This window comes from Babylonia areolata, chromosome 4 (assembly GCF_041734735.1).
Source record: "Babylonia areolata isolate BAREFJ2019XMU chromosome 4, ASM4173473v1, whole genome shotgun sequence".
NCBI classification, from domain to species: Eukaryota; Metazoa; Mollusca; class Gastropoda; order Neogastropoda; family Buccinidae; genus Babylonia; species Babylonia areolata.
Window position 1 is genome coordinate 44,087,074 of NC_134879.1, and position 16,345 is coordinate 44,103,418.

The 16,345-nt window shown below is 39.7% G+C and overlaps 2 protein-coding genes across 3 annotated transcripts in view; one reads left to right on the forward strand and one right to left on the reverse strand.

Annotated features, from left to right (window-relative positions):
• Positions 1-3,764: 3,764 nt before the first annotated feature.
• Positions 3,765-8,072, reverse strand: LOC143281464 (AP-4 complex subunit sigma-1-like). The gene is made up of 6 exons (XM_076586676.1): positions 7,897-8,072; positions 7,329-7,413; positions 5,832-5,918; positions 4,944-5,012; positions 4,483-4,494; positions 3,765-3,890 (listed from the first exon to the last, which is right to left on the reverse strand). Exons 1-6 carry the CDS (start codon positions 7,947-7,949, stop codon positions 3,765-3,767), a joined length of 432 nt encoding a protein of 143 aa, XP_076442791.1. The 5' UTR covers positions 7,950-8,072.
• A 1,004-nt stretch (positions 8,073-9,076) lies between these two features.
• LOC143281213 (striatin-3-like) overlaps positions 9,077-16,345 on the forward strand; it is a 39,519-nt gene continuing 32,250 nt past the window's right edge. For both annotated transcript variants that reach the window (XM_076586291.1, XM_076586292.1), the window contains exons 1-4: positions 9,077-9,319; positions 13,445-13,548; positions 14,279-14,358; positions 14,975-15,059. In XM_076586291.1, the coding sequence (XP_076442406.1) occupies positions 9,113-9,319; positions 13,445-13,548; positions 14,279-14,358; positions 14,975-15,059 (476 nt within the window). In that variant the 5' untranslated portion in view covers positions 9,077-9,112. The remainder of the gene's footprint in view (positions 9,320-13,444; positions 13,549-14,278; positions 14,359-14,974; positions 15,060-16,345) is intronic.

A 16,345-nucleotide genomic window follows, 5' to 3' on the forward strand; every position in this document is an offset into this window, starting at 1 on the left:
TGCCCGCTGCAATTTGATTGGTCGATGCTAAGGAAGCGCGTCCCCTAATACAAGGGGAGAAAATGCATTCATTGTTATCGTGGCGTGTCGGTGCTTGAAACACAATGCGTGGGACCCACCGACCCCCCGCGCTGCATTCCATTCGTTCAGACGTCAGAACTTAATCCACAAAGCGTTATCCTAACACTGACCGACGATCTTTGTCTTGACAAAGTAATCACGACACTGTCAGCTCTTTTTGTTATGCCCACTCGATCCTCATGACAAACACACGCACGTACGCACGCGCGCGCACACACACACACGCACGTACACAAGCGCGCGCACACACACGCACACACGTGCGCGCGCACACACACACACACCCACCCACACGTGAATAATTAATTCCTTTCACTTGGGGCATGGGAGATATTAAGAAGCACTTCTTCAAATAACATCAAACAGCTATTGTATGTATAACAAATAATTAAAAGACCAGTATGGAATAGCCCTGCAAGCAAACATGTTATTATCTATATGTGGATTTTCAGAAGATGTGGTTGGATGTTAGAAGCCATATTATTTGGATTTGATCTATTATCAATATGTTATGACCTGCAAGTATAAACATGCAAGCACCAATGCCTGGCGGTTCCAGATTTTCCCAGCATCCCAGAACAAAGAATGTGATAATGTGAACACAGTGAGAGTGCAGATTGTCAGCTGGCTTCTTTCTTCAATGTCAGAGCACTAACCTTGTTCTCTACTCTAGCCTCAGTAGAATACAATTCATTGTAAAGTAACATGTGTTGAGTGTGTGTCCGTTTGAAAGTGAACATGCGAACATTACAGGGTGCTTCAATATAGCACAAGTCAGGGTGGCAGACTGATTTAAAGTCAGCATCTCCCATGGATCAGTGTGCATCATATGTTCCTCTGACAACAACCACATGAATCTGCTGGCATTGCCATGAACTCAACATTGTCGTAAATGTGGATTGGAGACTGAACCCATGAAGATCACTAAGACAGCAAAGGCCCTATATATATGTACATATATGTATGTTGGGTATTTGATGATAACAGTGCCTTAACTACCACTATTGACTGCTGATGACAAGCAAGCTTGTCAGAGAAGGGCTGTCACCTCATGAGATCTTCTTGGTAGTCCATCAGTTTCGATGATGACAGCTTGCACAGCTCATCTGTTGTGGACTTGCAGGTGGATTTGGAGTCCAATTCTCAAACTGCATTGTCATTCACAGTGGGGGCAGGGAAAATGTCCTTGTTCAGCTGGCACAGCTGCCGCTATCTTCCATCTCTCATGGGCTTCTGTGATGCTTGCAACGCGTACCTCTTCAAAGCTGACATGTGCATGTATTGAGAGAGCACACCACCCAACCCTGTCCTGTGCACAGTGCTTGAGCTACCTTGGGGCACCACTATTGACTGCTGATGACAAGCATGCTCATCAGAGAAGGGTTGTCACTTCCCTGAGATAAGACAGAAGCTTACAGGTCAGGATGTCAGTGAATAGCTGTCACCTCACTGAAATAAGACAGAAGTTTACTAGGTCATGATGTCGGTAAAGGGCTGTCACCTCACTGAAATAGGACGGAGCTTACAGGTTAGGATTTCAGTCAGGACGGAGCTTACAGGTTAGGATGTCAGTAAGGACGGAGCTTACAGGTTAGGATGTCAGTCACCTTTCTTTCTTTGGACTTTTTTCTTCTTCGGACTGCATTTCTTTCTTTCTGCAAAATGAATTGTACCATTGCTGATTAAGTTCCCAAAGAGCAGAAACTGACTTGAAACTCATGCAACACTGATCTCATTCCATCAATGTTCAGCAGTCAAGGGGTTAAGTATTTAATTCTCCTGCGTTCATGCGCTACAGTCCCATGTTCACTTGTATATTCACAAGTTGGCTTTTACATGTATGACTGTTTTTACCCCGCCTTGTAAGCAGCCATACTCCGTTTTCAGGGGTGTGCATGCTGGGTATGTTCTTGTTTCCATAACCCACTGATTGCTGACATGGATTACTGGATCTTTAACGTGAGTATTTGATCTGCTTGCGTATACACATGAAGGGGGTTAAGGCACTAGCAGGTCTGCACATATGTTGACCTGGGAGATAAAAAAAATCTCCACCCTTTACCCACAGGCGCCATCACCGATATTTAAACCCGGGACCCTCAGATTGAAAGTCCAATGCTTTAACCACTCGGCTATTGCGCCCATCAAGTATTTGATTAATGATGGATGAAGCTACTGCAAAAAAAAAAAAAAAAAAAAAAAAAAAAAAAGATATTTCTAAAAAGACTGTACAATGACAGCTTACATTCTATGCTCACTTTCATAATATATCCCAGGATCAACTGGGCCCAAGAGAACATCGCCAGTATGTGTTGGTCAGGAAATTTCAGTAGCACTCTCAAAGATGCATCCATGAAGAGGATGACACTTTATTGTGTGTCCCAGTCTTTCCATTAGAGTCGATAGAACATTAAAATTGATCTTGATAAGTGACAGCCAAGGACCGGGTTTCAAGCCATGTAGAATCTCCCAGGTAGCAGGTGTTAATTGCTGTCACATAGTGGGTGGTTATAAGTAAGTCATGCTGAATGTGAGTGGACAATATTCATAATGTACCCATTGATAATTAATTAATCAATTAGATAGATAGATAAATCATATAAATAGATTTTTTTTTCACAGAAGTACACACCTTCCCCCACACCCAGTGCATGTGTGTGTGTGCGTATGTGAGGGGTGGGGTGGGGGAGGGGGGTGTAGATTTGAAAGGTGTGCATGTGTGTGTGTGTGTGTGTGTGCTTAATCATCGAAGCAAGGCACATGGGTGGATGTTGATACTTTTAAAACTGTGACCTTCCTTTGAGGTTTTGACCTCAGTTGAAGGAATTGCAAAACAGGACATCTGCGAACCAGCTTTTGGGGTGCTGTTTTGAAACATGCCATATTGATGAAGCTTGTACTGATGGATTTACAACTCCTGAAACACTGAAAAATTATTGTTCATCTAAATAAGATCTTGACCATGATTCAAGTCAGGGTTTCAGGGTCAAGGAAATAGTTTTAATAAGTACACGTACTTATAATCTGACCATGTGTTCCAGATTCTTTTTTTCCATTTGTGGGCTGAGACTCCCATGTTCACTCATATACATGGGTGGGCTTTTATGTGTATGACCGCTTTTACCCCCGCCATGTAGGCAGTCATGCTCTGTTTTCTGGGCGCTGGGTGGGGTGCATGCCAGGTATGTTCTCGTTTCCATTACCCACCGAATGCCGTCATGGATTATGGGATTGTTAATGCGCATATGATCTTCTCCATGTGCATAAACACAAAGTGGGTTCAGGCACCGGCAGGCCTCCACATGTTGACTTGGGGGAGATAAAAAAATCTCCACCATTTACCTAACAGGCACCATGACCAGAATTCAAACCCAGGACCCTCAGATTGAAAGTCCAACATTTTTATCACTTGTCTTTTGTGCCCATCATGTGTCTCTGACACACATGAGGGAGTTCAGACTCTAGCAGGTATGTACATATGCTGACTTGGGAGATAAAAAAAAAATCTCCCTTAATGGTTAACCCACTAGGATCAAACCCAGGAACTCAAAACTGAACGTCCAATTCTCTACCTTCTCAGATATCCATCTTCAAAGGGAGAAAACATGCTGAAGCATTTTCCATTCACCAAGACTCTCACACGCTTGCACAGACAAACACATATTATATTTGAAAGATCAGGTTTATTTCTCTGTGGTATCCATCAACTGCAGCGGTGCCAGTATCCGTTCTTTCGATGTCTGAGCAACAGCACCATTCACAATCATTTCATCCAGAATCATGTAGACTCTGTCTGAATTGTACATGATCTGAAAGCAAGTCAAGGATTGCACACTCTTCCACATCATCTTGATTTCAAAATGTGTCATAACTTGTCCATTATGAGCATGAAATCTCAACCTTACCACTCAATATGCATGTCACATTCATCCACTTACTGGGTGTTTAACATATATATGCATGCACTCAAGGCCTGACAAAGCCTGTTGGGTTATGCTGCTGGTCAGGCATATTCCCAGCAGATGTGGTGTAGTGTATATAGATTTTGTACGAACGCAGTGATGTTTCCTTGAGAAACTGAAACTAACATTTTTCTTCCACAGTCAGGATCAGACTAGCCACAATATTGATATTACTACTGTTTCATATTCAGTTACAAGGAAGCATCAAAGCATGCAGACTGATCCATATACACTATACCACATCTCTTCAAAAACAGTTGTTGTTTTGAAAGGAGCAGATGCCTGACCTACACATAAACCCAATGCAGTAAGCAAGGCCTTTTGAGACAACCATAGGTGTGTGTGTGTACAGCACTGTCCAATATTCATGATTACTTTCACATTAATGAAGAAAATCACCTAAGAGCAGCGACAATGATTGTTAACGGTCAAAGGATACATCCAGCTCACACTGAAACAAAAAACAAAATGACATAATGTTAGATGGTGATCTAATTCCATCCAAAATGAAATCCATGTGCCCATTCAATTTTAGACAGTGGGCAAGAGAGAGAAAGAATGAGAGAGAGAGAGGGAGAGAGAGAGAGAGAAAGAGAGAGAGAGAGTGAGTGTGTATGCATGTGTGACTGTATGTGTGTGTGACTATGTGTGAATGTGTGTGTGTATGTGTGTGTGTGTGTGTGTGTGTGTGTGTGTGTGTGTGTGTGTGTGTGCGTGCGTGTGTGCTTGTGTGTGTGTGTGTGTGTGTGTGTGTGTGTGTGTGTGTGTGTGTGTGTGTGTACAGATATTTATGCATCTGAATGACTATGTTGTGTGGATGTGTATATGTGTGCAAATGTAAAATAAAAACAAAAGATGAAGATTATCAATACACAAATAAGATTTTTTTTAAAAACTCACCACATTTTCAAAATAACTGTTCAATGTCTCCAGGAAGTTGTGCATCAGCTCAAGAACTGAAAGTTCATTCTGAAACACACACACACACACACGCACACACACACCACACGCGCGCGCACACACACGCACACACACACACCACACGTGTGCGCGCACACACACATACACACACAAATGTTGTTCAGTCTAAATTTGACCATGTTTCTCCTCTCCTTCAGTCTCTCCACTGGTTGCCTGTTTCTGATCGAATAGACTATAAGCTATCCACTCTGACCTTTTCTGCAGTCAACGGATCTGGCCCCAAATATCTTTCTGAACTCATCCATATCTATACCCCGTCTCGCCAGCTCCGTTCTTCCTCTGATACTCGACTTCTCAGGATACCTCACGTCAGAAGTAAGACCTATGGACACAGATCGTTTTCTTTTCAATCGCCAAAGACGTGGAACAAGCTCCCTGATAACCTCCGTCATTCTGATTCCCTCGCATCTTTTAAATCTCGTCTCAAAACTCACCTTTTCCCTCAGCAATAAGTTCAATTGTGGCAGGTCCACAACTACATGCATGTATATGAATGTGTATTGTGTGTGCGTGTGTCTATGTAAGTTTGTGCCTGCCTATGTGTGCGTATGTGTTAGGGTAGCTGTTAGATACACATGTATGTTAAAATGTATGTATGCAGTGTATCTAACATGGTCAAAAACAATATCAAAATACTTTCTCACTTCATTTTGAACACTTTAAATTACATTCTAAGAAATTCATATTTCACCAGACATAACTATTGCTTGATTCACTGAGGCAAAGTCAGTTAATGAATTATACATTTCTACTGAATTCTTTTCATTATCAGTTAATGCACATTCTTTTACACAGCCAATGACTTACCTCATCTGGAGTTATACCAGCAATCAAACACAGATTGACATATTTTCTGTAAATGATCACAATTTCTTCATGGTGGAAGACAGTGCACTGAAACAGAAAAGAATAAAGTGACATTTTAGAACTTATACACTATATATTTGATGAATGAACAGTTAAAACACTGAATCATTGCACATCAACTATTTGGATGCAAACCAATTGCAAATTAATATCAATAATTATTATGATAATGATCATAATTCAGAGTGACACTCATACCTCCCAAACAGTGAGCTTGTGGCATTTACAATAAACGCTATACATTTATGTATCCATACACACACACACACACACACACACACACACACACACACACACACACACACACACACATGCACTCAGTTATGACGTACCATACACAAACAAGTGTATGCACACACAAACACGCACACACACAATTAACAGAAGTCAAGAATACATTCGTCAAAAATAAAAAAAAGGTTGGCAGAACAGAAGAAAAGTGTTCTGAGAGCCTGGTCATAGTCACTGATCTTTTCTTTCTTTTTTCATGTTTCTCCACAGCATCTTCTCTCTCTCTCTCTCTCTCTCTCTCTCTCTCTCTTTTCAAATTTACTTGAATCGTGTGGTTTTTCATGCCCTATCCTTGTGTCACCTGAGTTTTGATTTTCTCTTCATTTTCATGCCAGTAGTAAAGTCATGTAAGCCTTATTTGGTGCTGGCTAATTTATGGGGACAATCCTTGCACAATTGACACAGTGATTCAGTTTCAGTTTCTCAAGGAAGCATCACTGCGCTTGGACAAATCCATATATGCTACACTACATCTGCTAGGCAGATGCCTGACAAGCAACATAACCCAACGCCCCGAGGCCCTGAGTGCTTGCTAAAATATATGTATGCACCTATCAGAGTGGATTTCTTCTACAGAATTTTGCCAGAGGATAACACTCTCATTGCCTTGGGTTCTTTTTCAATGCGCCAAGTGTGTACTACACACAGGACCTCAGTTTATCGTCTCATCCAAATGACTAGACGCTCAGTTTGATTTTCCAGTCAAACTTGGGAAAGGCGAGAGTGGGATTTGAACCCATACCCTCACAAACTCTCTCTATTGGCAGCTGAGCATCTTAACCATTCTGCCACCTTCCTTTCAAGACATAGTGATCTGCACTTCATATGAAACAGATATACTTGCAGACACAGAAAAATAAAGAATGGAAAATGGCTGGCAAAGTGGCATTGTACTGTGGATATGCACTCTCTCCAGGCAGAGCAACCCATGCAAATTCCATACAAAAAATCTGTTGTGACATGAATAGTAATTATTCATACAAGTTGTGCGGCTTGAACATCCTATATATATGTTTTAATGAAAATCTATTAACTTAACAATTTACTCATGCCAAAGAATTGTGCACTGAAAAATAGTTCATTAAAATAGTTATTTCAACAAATATCAAATCCATGTGACAATATTACAGTATGGTTACACCTTACCTGTTTACCTTTTCCTCTCAAGCATGTGTTGATTATGCTGCTTTCTGATTCCCGATACTTGTGTGTTTCTGTCTTCTCATAGTATCTACAAAGAATGCAAGAAGAGAGAATTCAATAAACTAACAGCTGAGAGTATTAATAAAAAATGAAAATAAAAATCAAAGTAAACAAATAAAAAATTCCTACTGAACCATCCTGTGGAATAAGCACACACTTAATATTTGTACAAACCACTGCACAAAAACATCTCACTCAAAATGAAAACAGAAAGGAGTGCTCACCATTTCAAACACACTACAAATAATCGTCTATAGATTAAACACACATACACACAAACACATTGAAAAAACCCTGCTATATCTGAAGCAGTAGGAAACCTTCAACCGTCTACAGCTGATCTGATTCTTTGGCCTGTTGAAATTGACTATATAAACCAAAGAGGAAGATGCAACAACATGCCACTGGCTCTGGTTATATCTGTATGACTTTTGCAGCAGAATCGTGCAGGAGCCAGTGCAGGCATTTAAAGAATAATTATAATCCTTTTTCCTCTTTAATTTGGACAAACCTGCACAGTCGAAGTTGTCCCAGCTTGTTTACAATGAGGAAGAATTTTATCATCTCTGATAGTAAAGAACGAACCACAGCACATTAAACTCAGAGCCAGCACCATCCACACCTGTGCAGATCAACACGACACAGAAACGAAACTTGGTAATTCATGAAAACAACAATCACGTCTCTTTTTTTCCCTACTTACCGAAATATAGTACAACAATGTAACACTACAGGCAAAGGTGGTGATGGAAAGGCACAATGGGTTCAATAATGGCATCAGATATGCATCAACAGCAGCAAAACTAATCAACTGATAAACGATATTAAGCATTTATTCTCTTAGCAAATATCATCCATGCACCAAACATAGACAGAGATATAGACAGACAGACAGACAGACAAGCAAGCAGGCAGACAGATAGACACACACTCTCTCTCTCTCTGAGAGAGGGGAGATGAGCGAGAGAGATAGTGTGTGTGTGTGTGTGTGTGTGTGTGTGTGTGTGTGTGTGTGTGTGTGTGTGTGTGTGTGTGTGTGTGTGTGTGTGATCTAATTAGCACCATCCTCAAACCACCCAGGCCAATCAGTTTCAGTTTTGAGAACCTGAACATGGTCCTATGAAAAAGGACCTGAATCTTGCAACGTCAAAGTCAAAGTCAAGTCAAAGTGTGTGTGTGTGTGTGTGTGAAGACTCGTTTTCGTCTCTAAGAGCTCTAGCAATTAAGTCCTTTGTATGACGCGCCCATACATAATAGTAACATGGACAGAATAAATCAACAGAAAAGAATCTTGCTTTTACTCAGCTGCTGTCATTTAGTTTGTTGTGCTTCTTTCCTGGTCTGGTGACGAACACAAATATTACGAACATAGATAGATAAATTTATATACCATTTGTGGGTATTATAAACTTATTTTAGAATTCTCATTGTTAAAGAGATACACAATTAAAAAAACACAAAAAAAACAATAACAGCACCACGGTCGGAAGCAAAATGTCTGTGTGTTCACTTCTTTTGATATGTTTGTTTATTTGTTTAACTATTTATTAGTGTGCGAGAGTGACACCAACGTTTGGTTGTGTTTGTATTTTTTGACGTTTTCCGGTCGAACCAACTCAACCCAAATCGGGTCCTTTTTGGACACAAACCAGTTCCAAGAATGACGTCAAAACATAGCAGACAGCGCCCCCTCGTACATAGCAAGTTGTAATGGAGACTTTGCAAAGATGATCGAAGACACCCCAGGACCGCAATACTCGGGCCACCTTGGGCCAGGATCTGGTGGTTCAGGAATGGTAACAAAACAACAGCAAGATGATGTTAGTCAGCGACCACAGTACTCGATGCCAGGCATCTTGCATTTTCTGCAAACGGAATGGGCACGGTTCGAGATGGAGCGATCACAGTGGGAAGTTGAGAGAGCGGAGCTGCAGGTGATGCAAATAAACAAACCTGTTTTGCGTCATTGCATTGTATTTTGTCGTTCGAAGTTAGTACACGTGTATATCTTAAACGTTTCCTGCTTTTGGGTTCAATATACAGTATGCATAAATGATCAGAATTTAATGGAGTCGCGCTGACAACGTTATACATTTCGACAATTATTTGCATGCGCTTTATCGACACAGCCATTCACTACTCGGTGTTTATCATGATCGCAGTGAATCACAAGATGGCGGAATCCATTCATAGTTCCAAAATCTCAATGTTAACATTCTTGAAGTTTGCATGCAATTCCACAAGCAGTTGATTATAGGCTCATTGAGCATTGATACATGTTTATTCACTGGTACGTTTTGCACTCTTTCAATCCCTTTCCAGCCCCACTCTCATTCTAATGTGCATGCTTTTGAGTCTCTCCCTTAAGAATCCAGGGTCTGTTTGGTTCAGTGTGACAGTAGTAGTTGTGAATGTGAAACATGCAAGGTGTATCCCACAGTATCAGTGTAATGTGTAGTGTGTGTGTGTGTGTGTATGTGTAGATACAGTATAAGTATTTTGCTTTTCTGTGCTGCGAATGTTAGCTTTAACCTTTTCATTGCCCATGACATATGTATGTATATATACATCCTCAAAAATACTTTGTTATTTGCCCCATGACGTCCATAATCATCAGTGTTCTTTAAGGATTTTTCAGTTTTAAAATTGATGTCAGAAAGTTTCATATGTTTAATTATCCGCAAGGAGCAAAACCCAATCATGATCTGTATGATAATTTCTGGATGGTATTGTCAGTATCCCCCTGGTGATGCTTTCAAAATGGCAGATGACGAGCCACCTCACCCCAGTGGCTTGAAACAGCAGTGTGTTAAACACACGCACACAGAAGACAGATTTTGCCATCCAAGATGTTGCAGAAGCTTTAAAAGTCATTGACAATGATGAATTGAGTTTCGCAAAATCTTGTCAGTTGTTAGCTTGACCGAAACTGAAATATGATTTGCAGAGAGGAGTGTGGATCGGAGTAGCTGAAGAGCTAGATCATGTAACCAGCAAAGGAAAGGAATTGGTGCAGAGAGGTTGTGTAGCTCTGTTGCTGACCTAGAGTTGACCTCAAATACAACCATGCTCTTAATCAGGACAGGGAGGGAGAGAGAGTGATGAGGGGATGAATAGTTTCTTGCGAGTTTTGAAAATTACATGTACAGCATGCTTTTAGAAAAGTGCACTCACACTGATCACCATGCTCTCGTCTGCAAGTGAATTTATGCATAATGCTAACACCCCTCCGCCTGTACTGTGGGCCAGCTGGGTCACTGTTAACCTCTTTGATGCTGTCTGAAAGTGAGCATGAAGTGAGTGGGTGTGGCACAGGCAGGAGTTGCAATTGAAAGATGTGCATATTAAATATACAATCATTGTGTTAAATGAACTTCTAACTATCCAAATTGGATTGTCTGTTCATTTGTCATTTACTTAAGAAATGTATAGGTTTGTTTACTTTCTTGCACTGTTGCAGTAGTTTGTGTGTTAGAATTATTTGTTAATTACTACCTTCCTCAACTCAAAACTGCCTGAGAAATAGGAATGCCCTGCACTGAAGAGGTCAATTCAATAATTGTGATTTGAAATTTGCAAGCGTATGCATTGTGTTTGTGTATGTTTGTGCATGTGCATAATTTCCAAACAAATTTTATATTATGCATTATAATATTCTGATGATATTACACACAAAGGTTGCATTCTGTGTTTGTAACATTCAGTTTCAAACAAAGTTTGTATTATGCATGATATGATTCAGATGATATTATACACAATGATGTGACACCCCCCTAACCCCACGCCTCCACCCCCAGCACCCCTATCTCACACACACACATCACACACACACACACACACACACACACATTCACATACACACTCACACATTCACTCACTCACATGTTGCACACACATACATGTGTAAGTCTGCACATTATATTCATGAAATTTCCTTTTTGTCATTATGCCTCCATGTGGAGGTCTTGCTTGACCTTTTTGGATTATGAACACATAATTTTTAAAGTGTAAAAAATTCTGTCTGGTTTTGAGAATGGGGGGAGTGAGGTGGTCACAACTGGATTTGAGCCTGGTTTTAAAACAATCCACAGTGGTGGATGCCACTATTTTCTCTGTCAGATTGTTACAGATTGACAGCTGTGCTAGCACTGTACTTTCATTACTAGATAGACAGATAAGTATAGATAGGTAGAGAGATAGATATCTGTCAGTCTCGGGAGCCTATGGAGTTGAACTCTGGGTGGTGACTGATAAAAAAAATTTTTTTAAAGCAAAAAAGAAGATAAGTGTAACTGTACAGACCAATATGGGAGTGACAGTCCCTCTCACACTGTACACAGGTGAAATATGTTGCTGGTTTTTTGTCTGGCATTGGGCCTAAGTTCACCTCAGTCTTTTTGCCACAGAATGCTGGGTAAGCATCTCTTTGAAATTGGAGAGGCCTTCATGCAGTCTGACTTCAAGCTAATTATTCTGAGACTGCAGCTTCCCAGGGGTTTATGTTATATCAACATCCAATTTCAAGGCCTTATATCATTGAAAGGCTTTTTCTCTCCTGTGGACATCTTTATAGTGCAGTTGGGGTCTGTGTTTGGGAAGTTATTCCTGTATTTCTCTGTAAAGTATATATTCATGGGGATCCTGCCTTCATCAATTTGTGCTACTTTACCAAGCGAGCACATATATCTCAGTTTCAGTCGGTTGTACATGCCGGAAATTCAAGCTCTCACCAGGATGTCTGAGATCATCTAACAATATATCAATCAGATTCAATGTGTCAGAAAAATGTATATAAAACTAGTAAAAGGATTTATTCCCCATTGCCATGAAGAATCAGTTTTCTCAATCAGACTCAAACATTTCATTAGATCAGAATCAGAATCTTTCACACAATGAGGATATCCATCACTAACTTCTGGCAGGGTTTCACATTTTGAATGGTGTTGTATCAGGTCATGTAGCGAGCAAGAAATGCTAATCAAATCTAGACATTTTCCTTTTAAAATTATTCAGAAATAAGTGCTATTGTCCATTTGAGATTGTTCAGACAGACAAAAATCAGCTTGTAATGGAAGCAGGCAAAGAAAACATTCAGTATCTTTATTGATTTGTGTTTCAATTATACTGTAGGCCAGGGAAATGATCATCAACATGGGGAGCATCACAAAAGCCATGAGACAGAATGTCAGAAAGGGGTGGATTGACTGGTTTAAGGTCAGAATCTATGTCGTCATAGGAATGGTCTTTGAATCTTAACATAACATGTAAGTTCATAGAAATGCTTTTCTTTGATCTGACGTTTATTTATTTTATTTTATTTTATTTTGTTGTTGCGTTATCAGCACCATTTCAGTGGCATTTCCACCCATTGTCACTCTTCTCAAATTCCCCATACTCAGTTTAGTCAGCAGCAGTCCCAGAATCAGCAGCCCACAACACAGGCTTATGTTCTTTATCATTCTTATTAATTTGTCATAGAAACAGTGTAGTACTAGCTGTGGTAACAGTGCTGATAGAATTAAGAATGAGAATATCAGGTGGAATATCTATAAATTTTATGTTTTTATATCTATGTATTTTAATTTTATGTTGTTGTTTTTTTTATCTGACTTGCTTTTGGGTGGGGAGAATTAATTGAAATTTGATTAATAGTCTGTAAAAAAAAAATTTTTTAATAAAAAATTTAAGTTTCCATTGTGATAAGTTGTGGTTGTTACTGACAAAGGAGATGCTGTAGCAGTGAATTCACTGCCCTACTTGATGCTTACACACACACACACACACACACACACACACACACACACACGCACATACACGCACACACACACACACGCGCGCACACACACGCACACACACACACACACACACACACACACACACACACAGACATGATCACACTCTATAGTGTCATTTCACTTGTAACTTGTAAGACAATGAAATGAAATATATATTGTTGTTTACATTCTCCTGCTTCTTCCCATGCTTGTTTGTGTGTTGTTTGTTTCTCATTGCAGTGAAAACGGTCTTTTCACACAGGTCATTTAATGTGTTTAATGCAGGCAAGGATTGCATTTCTGCAAGGAGAGAGAAAAGGCCAAGAAAACTTGAAACAGGACCTTGTCCGCAGAATCAAGATGTTGGAGTTTGCCCTGAAGCAAGAAAGGTAAAGTGTGTAATTTGGAGGCCTGGAGCCAGTTGCATTGCTCGAATGAAGAGCCTAGCATGGTCGTAACCCTCTACTAACTGTGTGGAGTATGGAACTGACCAGTGGCGTAGTTCGGTCAATGTAGGCATTTACTCTGATTTAGTCATGTGTAACTGTCAAAAAGTTAGAACCAAGCAATGCAACTGGCTCCTGGTGACTTGTATACATAAACTAAATGAATCTGTGTTATCACCTAGTCTCAGCTGTCTGTGTGCACCAGTCTATGTGTGTGTGTGTGTGTATGTGTGTGTGTGTGTGTGTGCACATACGTGATCATTCAATCATATGTCATGTGTGGAAAAAGTTATCATATTTTCTTGGCTACTTTAAGTGAAATTGGCTGGAAACTTAAGGAGGGATGGTAGTTATGAGTAATAATTTTCTGATTATAGGAGGAAAGTGAGAGGACAAAGGTTGAATATGTCATTTAGTTGCCACCCTCCAAAAAAATCTTGAAAAAGCTCACATCTTACATCCGGTTTTTAATCAAACTTGATGCATGTAATAACTTTTTGCAGCATTATATCTGTCGTAAATTTAAGGTTGAAATCACATTATGATATATTGGTAGAAAAAGCTTGTGGGTTCTTGAGAGATCAGATGTTACATTCAGTCTTTTGAAGTTATTTCAAACTGTTTGAACTGGTATGTTCAAAGTACTAAAACACTACTGTTGCACTTGTTTCAGGGGCAAGTACCACAAGTTAAAGTATGGCACTGAAATGAATCCAGAGGATCTGACCCCACCTTCATTTGACAAAAAGGATGGTATGTTTTTTTGTCAGTCATCATATTACTTATTATCCTGTTTTCAGTCTCTTAGTCTTAGGTATGCCCTCAGGACTTTTTTTTAATCCTTTCTTTTTATATCTTGTCACATAATCTTGCTGAATGTTTTGAACATGAGACTAAGTGCTACTCTTGTGTCCATCTTGATTGTGGTGTGTATGGTTGAGGCCTCAGAGTCCTGTTGAATTGTTTAGGAAGTTTGACCAATTGAACAGCAAGAATGTTTGGGGAAATTTGATTGAATAGTTAGAATGTTCAGCAAGTTTGTTTGATGGGAGCCTCTCAGCTCTGTCATTCATCTAGGTCACTGATACTATTTCCTTGCAGATGATTCCCAGCTCCATAACTCTGCTGTTTCTCTAGACTTTCAAAAAATTGTATTGAGAATGGAGCCGAGTGGATAAGTGAGAAGAACTTGAAGATGAATTAGGATAAAACTGAGCTAACTGCCATTGGCACCAAGCCAAAGACTAACCAGGTCCTATGCCAAGTCCTAGGCATAGTGGGTATGAATTCACTGCCCTGGTGGCTGGCCCGAAAAGGCTATGGGACCTTTGACCTGTACCCTGAGCCAGTGTGACCTGACTGTGTGCAGAAGATCAAGTGGACGCAGAGCCTGCCCTCACCACACCAGCCACTACAAATGCTCAGTGGAAACAGGGACGACAGCTGCTGCGACAGTATGTACCAGTAATGATTGCTGATATGTGCAAAATAATCATTGGTGTATTTTTTAAATGAAGAATGATATATCTGAAATAGATTGTGATGTATTTTAAAATGTCAAATTGCTTAATGATATGTGTAAAACAGTGAATGATATATATGTGAAATTGATAATGATATAAGTAAAATAGATGATAATTATGATACATTTATACAAAATTATTATATGTTTATACAAAATAATGCAAGACTTATGCAATACAATACAATACAATACAGTACAATATGGTACACTAAATTGCAATGCAAGGCAATCCAATACAATACGTACAGTACAGTATATACTGTACTGTGCTGTGCTTGGCTGTACTGTGCTGTGCTGTGCTACTCTACTCTACACTACACTGTACTGTACTGTACTGTACTGTACTGTACTGTACTATCTATGGTGGGTCATATAAGAATAGCCAACAAAACTTTTCATCAGTCAGTCAGTCAGCTGAACATGGTCATTCCTGTCTGTGACCTTAAGATCTGCTGTCTGCTGTGATGTGAGCAATAGAAACATGACCAGCTTTGCTTGAGGTGCCTGTCTGTAGCGGTGCAATCTACTGGTGTCTGATAGTGCACAGAGGTGATAGCAAGTTAAATGCATACAACACACTCCAGTACAGAGCAGAAGAGTACACATCACTACTGTACACTTCAGAACAATATAATAAACAAGAATATAGTATATTACAATACAAAACAATACAGTTTAGTACAGGACAATACAATGACAATATGATACAGTACAGTACTGTACAGAATAATACAACACAGTGCAATACAGCACAGAACAGTACAGTACAGGACAATACAATATAGCACAATACATTACAGGACAATACAATGCGCTATAATACATTACAGGACTATACAATACAATATAGTACAGGACAATACAACACATTACAAGATAATGCATTATTACAGTACAGAAAAGTACAGGACAATGCAATACAATACAGTTGAGGAAGATTCAATACAGTATAGAACAGTACACTACATTACAGTAGAATACAGTACAGAGCAATACAATGCACAACAATATAAGACAATACCACACACTTCAATACAGTACAGGACTGTACAATACACTGTAGTTCAGGACAATGCCATACACTATAATACAGTTCAGGACAATGCCATACGCTGTAATACAGTTCAGGACAATGCCATACGCTGTAATACAGTTCAGGACAATACCATATGCTGTGATACAGTTTAGGACAATGCCATACGCTATAATACAGTT